The sequence below is a fragment of the Phyllostomus discolor genome, chromosome 4 (genome assembly GCF_004126475.2).
Source record: "Phyllostomus discolor isolate MPI-MPIP mPhyDis1 chromosome 4, mPhyDis1.pri.v3, whole genome shotgun sequence".
NCBI classification, from domain to species: domain Eukaryota; kingdom Metazoa; phylum Chordata; class Mammalia; order Chiroptera; family Phyllostomidae; genus Phyllostomus; species Phyllostomus discolor.
In genome coordinates this window covers 138,449,886-138,463,476 of record NC_040906.2, presented here as the reverse complement: position 1 = coordinate 138,463,476, position 13,591 = coordinate 138,449,886, and the positions used below count along the sequence as shown (strand labels likewise).

Here is a 13,591-nt window from a genome sequence, read left to right as displayed (position 1 = left end):
TGGCAGCCATGAAGCCCAATCCAGCAGCTCTATTTGTTCTAGGAGCTGATAAACCTCATCAGACAATTTATGTCTACAGTCAAGGAGGCGGATCTTCAGCACTCAGACCTGCTGCTCCTTCCACTTGGGAGGAAATCAACATTAAGGAGAGGGGTTTGGCGGAAATACAGGTGAACAAAATGAAGAAACAAAACATAACTATGATTTCACCACATGCAGTTAACTCCATACATTGAAAACCTTCCCCGACATTTTACTATAAAATACATAAATTCACACACGTACACACACACACACACACACACAGCAAACTGGAATAATTTACTTTTTGTGATCATTTTTTCACATCAATAGGTCAATAACTTTTAATTTATAACATTATTACTAAAGTCTGCTATTATTTCTTTGTATCGATTATATCCTAGAAGAGAAATTTGTGGGTGGGATGTACCCAAGTTTAAGCTTATGTAAAGGCTTTTGATATATGTTGCCAAACTGCCTTCCAGAAAGGAGGGATTCATTTATATTCAGAAAGTCTATTTTGAGAGCAACACAAAGCCCTGTAACTGGTAACTCTTGACTCAGCTGTTCAGAGGCTTTCAGCCAAATTCCTAGGGAGGAGAGTATGGAAATGAGAGGACACTGAAAATCTGTGTTGCCAGGGGTTGATGGAGAAGTGTCCAGGGCTGGCAGAGGGACCACTTTCTACCTTAGCAAAGTGAGAGGTCGGGGGAAGCTGGCAGGACCAGCAGGACCTGCAGCCGAGACGGGAGCTGTCAGCCAGGCCAGAAGGGCCACAGCGGGCCAGCGGCTAGCCGTCTCTTTGGAGAGCATGGTGTCCATTGGATTGCAGAGAATGAAGAAGTGGAAAGGGGGGTCTTATGGCGCTCATTTGAGAATGGAGATATCCCTGAGGATCTCTGAGTGGGCTGGAAGGGACCCATGGACTGGGATTTCGGGGATTTCACTGCAGGGAGCCCAGGATCATTGTGGTTATGACGCCTGGTTGTTAATTCTATCCCTTAGGCTTTCAGGGCCTGGGAAAATACAGGTTATGGAAGGGAGTGAGGACAGAAGAACTGATAGTCTTCTCAGTTTTCATGCATAAATGGAAGATACGATTTGATTTTGGTTCTTTGCCCAGTGTAAGAAATCCCAGGCGACATACTTAAAAGGAAAGCCAAGCTAATCTTAAATGAAAAAGAAAATGTTTTATTTTATAAACATGAAAATTATGTGGCACTCAATAAAATGTCTTGGCAAGTAGGCTTCTGCCACATAATATGATAAATAAAATAGGTTAATTCCTCTTGGGAGGACTTGAATTCCACTTATCATCAGATAAGAACTTGCAACAGGAATTTTCCTAAGGGGGAATAAGCAGTGGTCTCTGATTTAGCAGTGAACAGAGCATAGTGGAAAGGATGATGACACCTTATTTTTGTCCCAAAAGGTGCTGTTATTCTTAGAGTGTTTCAAGAGGTTCACAGAGCACTGGCTCTGAGCACTGGCTCTGGGCGCTGGGCCTCTGCTGGCCACATGGAATCTACACATCAGAAGGACAGTCACGCTAGTCTTGACCTTGTCTGATGATAAGAATGTGTTGTAGATATGAATGCAAGATTAACAACATTTTGTCTGATTTCTTTGAAATTTAGATTTGGCTGCCAAAGTTACTTCCAAGAGTAAACATATGTTTCGTACATTTGCCCAAGGCCATGAATAAATTTCCAGTAAAACAAATGAGCGATTCTTTCCCTGAGGTTGTTTCCTTCTCTCTTCAGGTGGCACCATGGAGAATTAATTACTTCATAATCTCACTCACTACCATCTATCAAATTAAAAATGGTTATGGAAAAGCAGGGCTTACCGTCTATCATGGGTTTTGGCTGAGAACTTTTGAGGCGCAGCGAGGGCCGGAAGCGGGTTCGGTCGTTGAAGCTCCAGCTCTTCTGCACTTTGGTGGGGCTGCCCTCGGCTGTGATGTCAGCGCTCGGGGACCTCCTGTCACCTACTGAGGCTTGTCTGCTCTTAATACTCTGGCCTCTTGGGCTAGCCATGCGCACCCGCTCCTTAAAACTTAGCTTCTGACTGTGGACAACAGAGGTACGATTGATTAGTCCATTTCAAGCAATTTCTTCCATTCCACGTGGGTAAATAATTTGATGAAATGGTATATGGTCATATACATTTCAATAAATAAAATGTTTCCTGCAAGTCAGAGCATAGAAATATATTTTTCTCATATCGAAGATTTGAGCTTTGTTCAATCTCTCTGTTTACATTCATTTGAAGTCAATCTCACACTACAGGTATACACACCCTTCCTGGATTCTTCATAGAAAGGTTTGAAGTCAAGTACAGTAGTTTGTACACAAATTATACTGGAAATACCCAAGAACTAGTTTGGTGTTCACTTTCAAAACAGATTTTAGCTTTAGCCTCAAAATTTGTGATTTAAAAGAAAGTTACTTTTTTTTAAAATTTGGGAGCATACCTCTGTATTTCTAAACATTTCTACAGGAAAACAGGGAGACAGTTACATGTTCATATATGTGTACATTCTGCATGCATTTGATGTTCCAGGCAAGGTTATGGTATCCACAAATTCATGCGCTCCCACAGCAGTTGGTAGCACTGCGTACGTAACGGTAAACATACAACACTTAACACCACACTTCTATTGCGTTTACATTCATTCTTGTGAGACAAAACCACTCCAGGTAGAACAGCCCCAACACGTAATGAATGATGGCTGATTAATGGAATGAGATGTTATGTTCACTAACACAGTTTCCTGCTATCAAACAGGTGTATTGATTTGCTGTGGCAGCTACTGTAAATTACATTTGTTTGGCTATTCAGTTCTCAGATGCCAGCTAGGATTGGACTGCTGTGGGCTGATCAAGGAAGCATTAGCAAGAACAACACAATTCAAAGTGCACCTCTATGTTTTTCTAATCGAGAGATGGGGTGTGCTTCGGGGACGGAGGAGGACAGGTGGGAATCCCAGAGACTCAGGTTTTGAAGTCCTCATCTCTCGACTGGAGGCAAAAATAACTCAGCAAAGGGACTTTCGTGGGAGTCGAATGAACTGTGAAGCTTTGCGTACCCATTTTGTTTGTGTTCTTGTTTCACTTGCAAACAGTGCGTTACTTATTAGAAAGTGACACAGTTATCGAGTGAGAGGGCAGAACTTTTCCGGGCCTGAGGAAATGAAGGGTGATGGGCTGGAGTGGAGTCACCTGGGGCAGCGGCTCTGAGACGCGGGGAGCTGAGGTCCAGCTGCAGCCTTTGTAGGGCAGGGAAGAGGAGTTCTCATGGACACAGATTATCTGAGACGAAGTGGAGGCCTTGTCTTTTCCACTTACCGCAATGTCCACTGTCCCCAACTGCAGCATGCCAACAGCAAATGTGTTTAGTGGATATGTGTTTTGCAGCTAACAAGAAACAGTAACATTTATTTTTCCATGCCTAGTTGCTTAACAAATGATAGTCTAACCACATTTTATGTGTGTTTACATGAAAACAAATCAAATAATGAACTATGGTGATCACAAAGTCCTGGTAACGATAAACAAGTTGACCATGCAACAGAGAGCTCCCCTTGGAAACAAACATGTAGCTAAATCCAGCATGACTAGCTGAAGGCACATGCAGAGAACAGGTTGGGCAGCTCTGTGATGGGGTCAGGTGGGTACGAGAGTCCTTTAAAACAATCCCATCAGCATAGGCCCTGTCTGTACTGACAAGTGAGTGATTAAACAGTAGATTACATTGAACAACAGCAACAATATCATAAAACTGCATCTTTTTATCTCAGGCTGGGTTCTCCATGTCATCCAAAACCTTCAAATCATTTACAGAAATCCTTCAAGGGATAGTGCCAAAAATGTCTACTCTTCTCAAGCTTTTTCTTTTCTTTGTTGTAAAAATTTCAGATCTCTTTTCGGTGTTAGCACATCTGTTCCATCACTGAAATTTATGATGAGCTGGTTCAGGAACACATGCTTACCTCTGCACCTTTATTTAGATTAATGAATGGCTTAAGTTGACATAGCTTTCATTGCAAGTGCTCTCACTATTCTTTATCTAATTGATTACCTTTTCTGGAACTAACAGAACCTAATTACTACAGAAGGCTGTGTTTTAGTTTACATAAAATTATCTTCTCAGACTTTCAAGATCTCTCTCTTTCCTAGGCCTATTAAAAGAACAGGAAACTGGTAAATACATCATAAAACTATTTGATATGAAATTTAATTTTTCCTTTAAAGAATTTCAATTTGCTAAAAAAGGGGAAAAATCCAAAGTAAGTATCAGCATCAAACCCACCAAAACTTATTTATAATAACAAAATATTGAAAAACAATTGCTCCCATGAAAATATTTTTAACAATTGCCCCTTTGAAATATTTTGATATTGTTCCTAAGTATTAATGGAAAGTAAAAGTATTATTATTCTCTGAATCTTACCATTTAAATCACTTAAAGTTGATATAAATGAATTCTAGGTACCATTTCCCCTTTTGTCCTTCTAAATTACTTGAATATTTGCCCATGTCTGCTATTTAAAAATTTCTCAAGAACTATTTTAAAGTGAACTCAGCATATTAGAAACACTAAATTAAAAAAATGTAATATATTTACTCTCTCTCTGGACATAATGCATGAAAGTTAAGAATAAGATCCCAATCCAGACCTTTTTAGCCAGGCAACATTTTCTTTTCCAAGGCAAAGATCTGGTCTTGTGTCCTCTGACAAAAAGCTCACTTTTATTAGTTTTCTACTTCATTTCCCCTTTGGATATCAACAGAGCATCTTGATTAGACAGCTATTATACCAATTAGTTGGCTGTTATTGAAAACACACATTGATTAAAAAATATAGATTCTTCACTGACCCACTGAAGCTTTCATTATTTTCCTGTTGTGTTTTATTATTATTATTATTATTATTATTATTATTACTTTTGCTGTGTGTCTGACATCAATAAACATGATTTTTGAGGAAGATTTATGTGACATTGTTTTTAGGAAGAATGCCAAGGATTATCCCAAGGAAACAACAAGGAGGCCTCCCTTCGGAGAAAGTAACCAAAGGGTTGTTGTGGTTGTTGATTGCAGCGCTTAGTGTGCAGTCCCACATCCCCAGCTGAGGACTGTACTCAGGGGAGTCTGCATGACCCCTCTGCAAGGGAATTCTTCCCTCTCCAGGAGCCAGACATACCAGTTACTCAAATGGGCCCAGCATGCAGTCTACTACTGGATGTTCCCTGCCAGGGAACTGTGTGGCATCACTGTAAACCCACAGTAATCCTCTAGGACTTAGAATTCTGTAGTTCTTGTTATACTTAATTAGCGTTTTAGCCCTTCATAGGGTAAGCATTCTACAAATTCTCGCCTCAGGCACAATATGGCAAGTGAGCTGTTAACAATCCAGTGCGTGCAGCAGCTCAGCAGTTTTCCCACCACAAGGAGGCGCCAACGGGCTGAGTGCCAGTACTGCGCGGGACCCTGCCAAGAGGACAAATGTGTCCCAAGGGTAGAGAGTATCAAAGCAGGCAACAAGCAACAAGGAAAACTACAAGCGGGTTGAAAACCTCATTCGAGAAGTCCTTAGGAAGAGTGAGTCTCTGAACAGGGCTCAAGTAGGGTGGCGCTGTAACCTGGTCATGCACCTGAGGTTAGTTGGCATTCTCAAGTCTCATGTCAATAGCTGGGATGCTGGGTACCTCTGCTTCCGTGTGGTGTACATTCTGAAGAGCTTCTGCTTACTACTACAGAACTTACTAGGAGTGAGGGAAATAGAGTAGCACATTACTAAGTATTTCACCACCAGGCAAGTGTGAGGGCTTTTATTTTCCATTTTAAAAACCAAAGTCATTTGGTTATATTGTTTTTTCGAATATAAGTATAGAGAACATTTAAGCAGTAATTACTATGTAAGTTTAATTGAGTGCTGCTCAAAATATATCCAGTGCTGTTAATGGTTAGGTTGAAATAATTAGATTTGGAATAGGCATAACAAATGATGATAATGTATGTGTTAGCATTTGACTCATATGAAAATAAGAATATAAATATTTTAGAACATAGCAACCCTTGTAATTCATAGCAATACAATATAGTATAAATGACTGAGGAACAAAGTATTTCAGAGCTTTAAAAAATAAATATTTACGGGAATCAATGAAGTCGGTAACATTAATTGCTTTGAAATAAGAAATTTTTGATTTGTATGAAACACCTGCAGTTATAGTTAATATAGATGACTGATTGGCAAAGTGAGTACATGCTCAAAAGACAGAAGAAAAGATTCCAGGTTGCTAGTTCAATAGAAAAAATTTCCATTTTAAATCTTATGGTGTATTTTCTTCCCTTCTATCAATAAATGAGAATAGAAGAAGAAATCACTTTGAAAAAATTGTGAAATAATCTAACATTTTGCCAATCATGGCACAAGTTGACTCTGCTGAAAATAAAAGCCTGGTCTTACTGCATGTAACAACACATGCAGCTCATTCATTGCTGACAGAAGAAAGAAAATTTAAATAATGGAAAGTGAATGCAGGAGAAATATAGGAACACAGTCTTCTCTCCTAAGAGCCACACATCTCCTCAAAGCCTAATAAAGCCAACCACGGAGGAGCAGTTTGGACAGAGCACTCAGCAGATCACAGCACAATATTGTAATGTAATAAAAATATCATTTTCATTTATGCTTTAACTTTTATGACATGCATCTTTATAACAGTCTCACAAGTACTTGTTAAAACAACTTTAGATAGTCTACCAAGAAGTCTGACAGAGTTCTGTTAATTCCTCATAAACTGCAAGCAAGGCAGCTTAACTGCAAAGCATACATTCAACAGTGGTTGACTAAGGAGACAGGGTAAGCAGAGGCAGTCAGCTTTATGGATAATCCCTGACATTCTGATGGTATGATCCACTCTTCTAGCAATAAAAACTTAACAGGTAGGAAGAAGTAGAAGTCTTCTTGTAGCAGTGCAATGACAAATTCACAAGCTACTTGATGGCTACCTGATCTCCTTGTCAAGGAGGGAGGGATGAGGACATAAAACTTCAAGGTAAGAACATCAGCTTAATCTGGCTGGGTGGGTTTGTAGGCTGATTCTGTTCTTTCAAAGTGGCAATTTATACCAAAACAAAGAAAAACTGTCCAGTACAAAGACTGAGTTGGAAAGATTACTTAATAGAATGAGTTATTAGGATAAATTAATAAACGCATTCATGAGATTAGAACTGTTTTAGTGGGAAGACAGAGGAAAATGAATAATTAAATGATGTTTAAGAAGTTGTATTTATGGTCTCAGTAGACAAAGAACAGAGCAGGCTCAGTTGGGACTAACAGTAATTGGTACCTGACCCTCTACCAAAAAGAGTCAAAGAAACATATATTTTTTTTTACTGTTGTTCAGTTGAGCTTTTCTTGAGACTGATGGTTTATATTTTTAAAGAAAAATTTGGACCTGTCACAAATGACACTAAGCCATGTCAGAACTGGGTGTCTTTCTCCGTGCCCTAATTTTGAATGGATTTTGTTTAAACATACCCTAACCTCAGTGTGCAAAGACAAAATCTCTTTAACAAGAGTATTCCAGATCAGGAAACCTAGCTAATTAAGAGTGTGAGGTCTCCATCCATTCTGTAGAGAGAAAAACCTTTCCGTGTAGAACCCTGCCTACAACTGTGGCCTTCTCAGTCAGAGGGAGTGAGTGTCAGGCACCAGGACAGCAGTATTGGCTGCTATACTGAACCCATCTACACTTGGGCTGCTACCAGTTCTTAACATAATGAAACACCAGGAGGAAGGATTTTAGGGGATTATAGGCTCTGAGATTCCTAGTGAGTTGGCTAAAGGGTATTTATTTTGCTTATCTGAATCACCATCAATAACCCCACTGGCCCCAGACTGCAAAGGGCTCTGCACTTGGGTGGTGTTTATGATTCCAACTGAAATTGGGCCAAACATTAATCAACAATATTCTGGATCCAGATCTGTTCCCTGCTAAGGGAGAATTCTCATTATGAATGCATTTTCCTTTGTGCCTATTTTGGTTGAGTGAGGGCCAATTTGTCATTTCCTAAGATGGTACAGTTGCTAGTGTTATTACAGTAGTCTTATTGAATTTATTACACAGTATTATAAGTTTCATTGCCTATGGAACACAACAAGGTGAAAGCTAAGGTAATATTAAAATGGGAGCTTCAGCTTTTTTCCCTCAGATTATTGAAATGTTTTTAATTTTTATTTTTTTGTTTTTATATGTCTCTGCCATTATTGTCGATGTTTTATACCTTTTTACACAAACTACTTGAGATCAGCAACATTTGGTTACACTATCTAAGAATTATTTGCTGAGCACATTCTCTGAAAAAGCTTTGTACAGGGTGCTGTGATATGTACTTGGGGAATAGAAGACCTAAGAGTATGAAGCATTAACATGAATGCTAAATAGTAATACACAAAGTGTCTTCAGGTGGTTTTTGCCAAATGTCCAAAGACCACAGAGAAGCAAGAACTCTGTGTTATTCTCTAAGTCAATAACTTAGCTCAGTTATTCTGTACATGTTAAAACCCTCCAGTGGGCTATCTTTGACAACCTCAGACACATAGGTGCAGAATAAATTTTAATGTTGCAGGTATATATGAGCATCATGAAATTTAAAAAACTTGGTTGGCAGACTTTTGAATCTTGTGCTGAATTGGAGGTTCATTTTTGGACTGAGGGGTTGAAGCTTGATAGCTACCTTTTAATTCTGGCATTGCTCTCTGCCCTGCTGCCATTTGGAATAGTGCAATATCATTGTGTCAGCCCAAGGGGACCCCTGACTCAGGACTGCCACAGAGGTCACACTTTGGCAAGACCATCCATGTGATTTACCAACCTCCCCCTTAGGTGTCAACAGCCCTGATTTGGAGGATGCAATCAAGACACGTGACCTTTACTCTCAGGTGGCTATGAGGTTTGTGCCAAAGACCTTAACAATTAGAGACAAATCACTCTTTGAGATAATTTGTAAAAGGATAACTCCTGGGACAAGGAAAGCTTTTCAAATATCACCAAAGACACTAAAATGGCTTATGATGCCTATGACTTATTTGGTGTAAGTTTTTTTTCAAGGAAAGTGTTCACAACAGAAGGATGGCAGAGTCTGCTCCAACTCTGCTTCTGCATATAAGAGAAGGGGCTCTAATGACCTCCCCGGTGTAGGCTCATGTACCCCGAAGAGCTGCTTGATGTTGAACAACCTACCACGTCTATCGCCCATCATAAATGAATGCATTTATGGTTTGGTGTGTGAATTTCTTAAGTGTTAATACAATGCCGAAAAGGGTGACCCAGAGCGTCTTCACCCCGAGTGAACTTCCAAAACTCATTTCAATACTGTATAAATATATCATGATTAATGCCATTACTTTAACAAAGCTAAGGGAACAATTTCTGGACCCACATTGGCCCCCATTCGGAGGCTAACTCTGGGCAGAGGATGCCTTTGTTGCCTTCTTAAGGAAGCAAGTTGTCAATGAAAGGCAAAAGACTTGTGTCCCTTCTTCCCTACCAGGCACCTGGGATTCTCCTGCTAGTTCTGCCTCTGCTACTTTCTCACTCCATCACCTGGCTCTGTTCTCTAGGGTCTGCTCCCAAATCCAGACCCTTGGGTACTTACTGGTACTCAATAATACAGGTTAAAGTGTGTTACTCATTTTTTTCTCTCTAGGTCTAAATCTTTGCTTTTTATTTTGATAAAGTTTTCCCTTCTAAGGAATGGAAGAATGACCCCAAATTATTTGTTAAACTTTCTGGGAGGATTATTTTCTTCCTAAAGGTTGGGGGTGGGGGAGGCTCTTCTTTTGAATCAGGTCACCTGAGTAAACCTCAGTGCTCAATGAGGTGTGCTTGCCACAGAGAGACTGTTCTCACCTCCTGTACACAGTGTTCCTTTTGCCAAAAACAAACGAACAAATCAACCAACCAAAACCAATTTTTCACTCTAAAAGAAGGACCCTGAGGAAGGGAGTATATCTTATACTGCTTCTCGGGATTTAAATACTTGGGTGTGACTTCTGTCTGGGAAAATGGTAGCAAGGAATAGCCAAAGACTGTACATGTTATTTTGCCCCCAGAATGTCCCATGCCCAGCAGATTGTAAAAAGCAGTGAGTGAGTTAGGGAAAGACACTTCTGCTCCTAAGGGGGTAGGGGGGATCAATAAAACAGCAACCTCTGCAGGCAATCTTGTGAAAGGTCACTTTTAATCATCTTGTATTTGTTGATCGATTTTACTCACATGAGACACATTTAAAACATCTGTTAGGCACAGATATATAAACAAACATGTAGCAGAAGAGAGCACAAACCTGCTTGATGCTTCCCCTTGTTCTTTCCTTCAGGTGCGTGCAGACAGAAGAGAAATGATGATAAACCGGTGAATACATTTATAGCACTTGGCAATGACCAAACTGGAGATTGAGAACTCAAATACCTTAAGTAATCCTTTTCAAACAAGATCCATGGAAGCAATTTTTATTTTATAATAAATGTACCCAACTTTTTAACATATATTCTTTGTGGCACAGACCAGAGATAGCATAACATTATCTACTTAGCAAAAAAAATAATACTGCTTATATGTAACTAAAAAGTATAGACTCTTTAATAGCCAGGGTTATCCGTGGTTACAACAAGGTGGCTCTGATCTAACCAGCATTAGCAGAGAATCGTAGAACAGTGCTGGTTACACTGCAGCTGCAGTCCCTGCACTTCACCCAGACTTTTGGGTTCTTGATCTGGATTCACTGATGTGTGATTTGTACTTCAGTCTCTTGTTGAGGCATATTGATGTTTCCCTACAGTATAAAGTATGAATTCTCTCGGAGCACATTAGGCACAGAGAAAATCTGTTAGAGCGCTTCTAGCCTGTGTGTTGGGTGGTGTTTTTAATTACCCAGTTTAGCAAATTCAGGTCTATGTGACACGGTGCAAATGATCTGTGTGTTTTTGGGCAGACACCTCACTCTCTTGTGGGTCTTGATTTCCTTATGAATAAATTGAAAGCATTGCATTAGATAATATCTAAGTTCCTACTTCTTAGGATATCACTGGGCATCCCTGGAACTTGATAATTCCCTATAGCTTCATAAACTATTTGACACGTTCCCTAAAACAGCATGTTTACCCGTGTTTCAACCTTTTGTGTAGCCTTCATTCCCTTTGAGAAGAAAATCAGGAAAAATATGTTCCCTCTATACTTTTGTTATTGAAACAAAATTCTGAAATAGCAACTGCAGAGACCTCAGAGGAAATGTGAGAGACAAACCAGACCCGAGAGGAGAGTGGGAGACTGCGGAGTGTATCCCTGGCAGGCTGAGCAGGAGCCGCACGGCCCTCACCCTGCCCTTCTCTCCCCGCACAGTTCTCACCCCTGGCTCCTGCCTTACTCCCTTGGATGAGGTTGTCAGGGCAGATCATCCCACTGTGTCTGTAAAACTGTGGGGAACAAGGGCATGGTTGGTGTTTTTTGATGATGATGATGATGATGATGATGATGATGATGATGATAATGGTATTGGTAACATGATCTCTTTGCTGACCAACCACCTATTAAAACTGTGGCCCCTAATGCTTCTTCCTAAATCCCTTCCATTTAGCACTCATCACCATCTAATCTATTATATATTTTACTTATTTATTTTTATTGTCTCTTCCCAGAAACCTTTGAATATGTACTCCCAAGGCCAGAGATTCTAACCTGTTTGTTTTTCTGTTCCACTGTTTCATTCCCAGGACATAGTAAGTACTCAATAAATCCTTGTATAATGAGTGCATGCCTGAATGAATGACCTCTCCTTTCAGAAGTTTTTAAGCCCTAAATGTTATAGGAAAGCACACTATGTAAATAGAAATAAGTTTTGGTCTCTTTCTCTATATACCACTTTGTGCTCATAAAGTCACTTAGCTTTATAAATGTAAAAATATCCCTCTAAGTCACTGTAAATTGTTTCCCTCACAAACCCACACACTTGATTAAAGGAGGTCTGCTTTCCAAAACGAAGGTTCTGAACTTGGCTTCAGGGGGTTTGTGACTACATTAAAATTGTAGGCAAAGTTTACATGTTTTAGACAGTAAACATTTCTGTTTTTTTGGAAAGAGTCTGTAATTACCATCACATTCTTAATGGTTTAGCAAAGAAAAACAACAAAGATTAAGAACTACTACAGTTTAGGACAATGAAGCGTGGCTGGTGAGGGAGAGGTTAGGACGTCCAGGATTCCATGCACACTGCCAGTGACTGCTGTGCCGTTCTGGACCGACACCTGCTACTCAGTAAGTGGGGCTGAGTCTTGGGGGCTCATGCGGGGTGCGGGGAGCAGAGAGTGAGGGGCTGGCCGACAGCCACAGTGGGAAGGGTGAATGCAGGTGTTCGCATAAATTCCCCTCTGCCTCTGCCCACCTTAAAACAGGGAAAATATCAAAGGAAAATAAAGAAGTTACATGAGTAAAATAATAGTTTATGCACTAGAAGAATATGACTAACTATTAACTAGTTTTTCCAGGCTACAGAATGAGTTTTAATCCAAAAACCGAAGAAATGGGAAGCCAAATCATCACATATGGTGACAGACTGTTCTCTTCGGTCATTGAGAACTTGCTTTTGGTGTCTCTGCTAGCCTTTCTCTTACACATGGGCCTGAAAACCTTCATGAAGAAAAGAAGTACAATTTTTATGTAATTCCCATTTTTGATTCATACTCTCAAGGAATAGATGACACAAGAGTTATATTCCTTTTTTTTCATACTACAACTCTGAAAGATCCAGTACTCAGTAAGGGAATTTAACTAAATTTTAAAATCTAATGAAAACAGGCTTCTCCTCCACACATTCACTCACCAGCACCCACGCTTCTGTCCTTGCAAAGGTTGCATCCCCTTTAAAATCTTGGTGTTCTATGACTGTCTCCATCACAGGTGCTGCCATAGTTTGCACACCAATTTTTAGAAGAAATGTCCCATTAGAGCTTACAAGTTAGCTTGCCCAGCTCTTGTCCTTCACCTTAAACATGGGAAAACTGAAGCCCAGGGCAAGACAGGGAAGCAATATAGCAGACCTGTCAGTTAATGATGGTCTGCCACCCTCCGCAGTGTGTATTCTGCTGCATCGCACACCTCCTTTGAGACTGCAGTGCCAGGGGATGGCAGGAAGGTCTCCCCAGCTGACTTCTCTTCTACATCAGTAGGGAAGATGTTTCTCTGCCTGAGTCACAGTGGTTAGGTGCCTGGATCCTAAGGAAGCCACTGGGATTGAGGTTTTGTTGGGCTGTGAAGGAAATGGCTAGTGCTCTAAAATACTAAATCAGATAAGCAGTTTGATAACATTGGGAACAATCCGGGGACCTGACCATGGTGATCCAGCTGGGTGACTCACAGGAAACCTTTACCTTGACTTAGTTTGGTTGTTTCAAAGAAGATTTCTTTAATTAGATGGTGATTATGATTCAATATGTGCTTTACTATTTGAACTGGAGTCCAGGGTTCCAGGACTAAGGATTTTTTGTTTTTGAAAAT

General features: G+C 40.1%; 1 protein-coding gene across 3 annotated transcripts in view; it reads right to left on the bottom strand.

Moving 5' to 3' along the window:
* The window catches only part of KCNQ5 (potassium voltage-gated channel subfamily Q member 5), a 503,899-nt gene that overhangs the window by 57,750 nt on the left and 432,558 nt on the right, over nucleotides 1–13,591 (bottom strand). The window contains exons 9-11 of one of the 3 annotated variants that reach the window (XM_028509310.2): nucleotides 10,386–10,412; nucleotides 5,735–5,791; nucleotides 1,871–2,091 (exon numbers count right to left, since the gene is read on the bottom strand). In XM_028509310.2, the coding sequence (XP_028365111.1) occupies nucleotides 1,871–2,091; nucleotides 5,735–5,791; nucleotides 10,386–10,412 (305 nt within the window). The remainder of the gene's footprint in view (nucleotides 1–1,870; nucleotides 2,092–5,734; nucleotides 5,792–10,385; nucleotides 10,413–13,591) is intronic. The other 2 variants (XM_028509311.2, XM_028509313.2) reach the window with 2 other exon arrangements.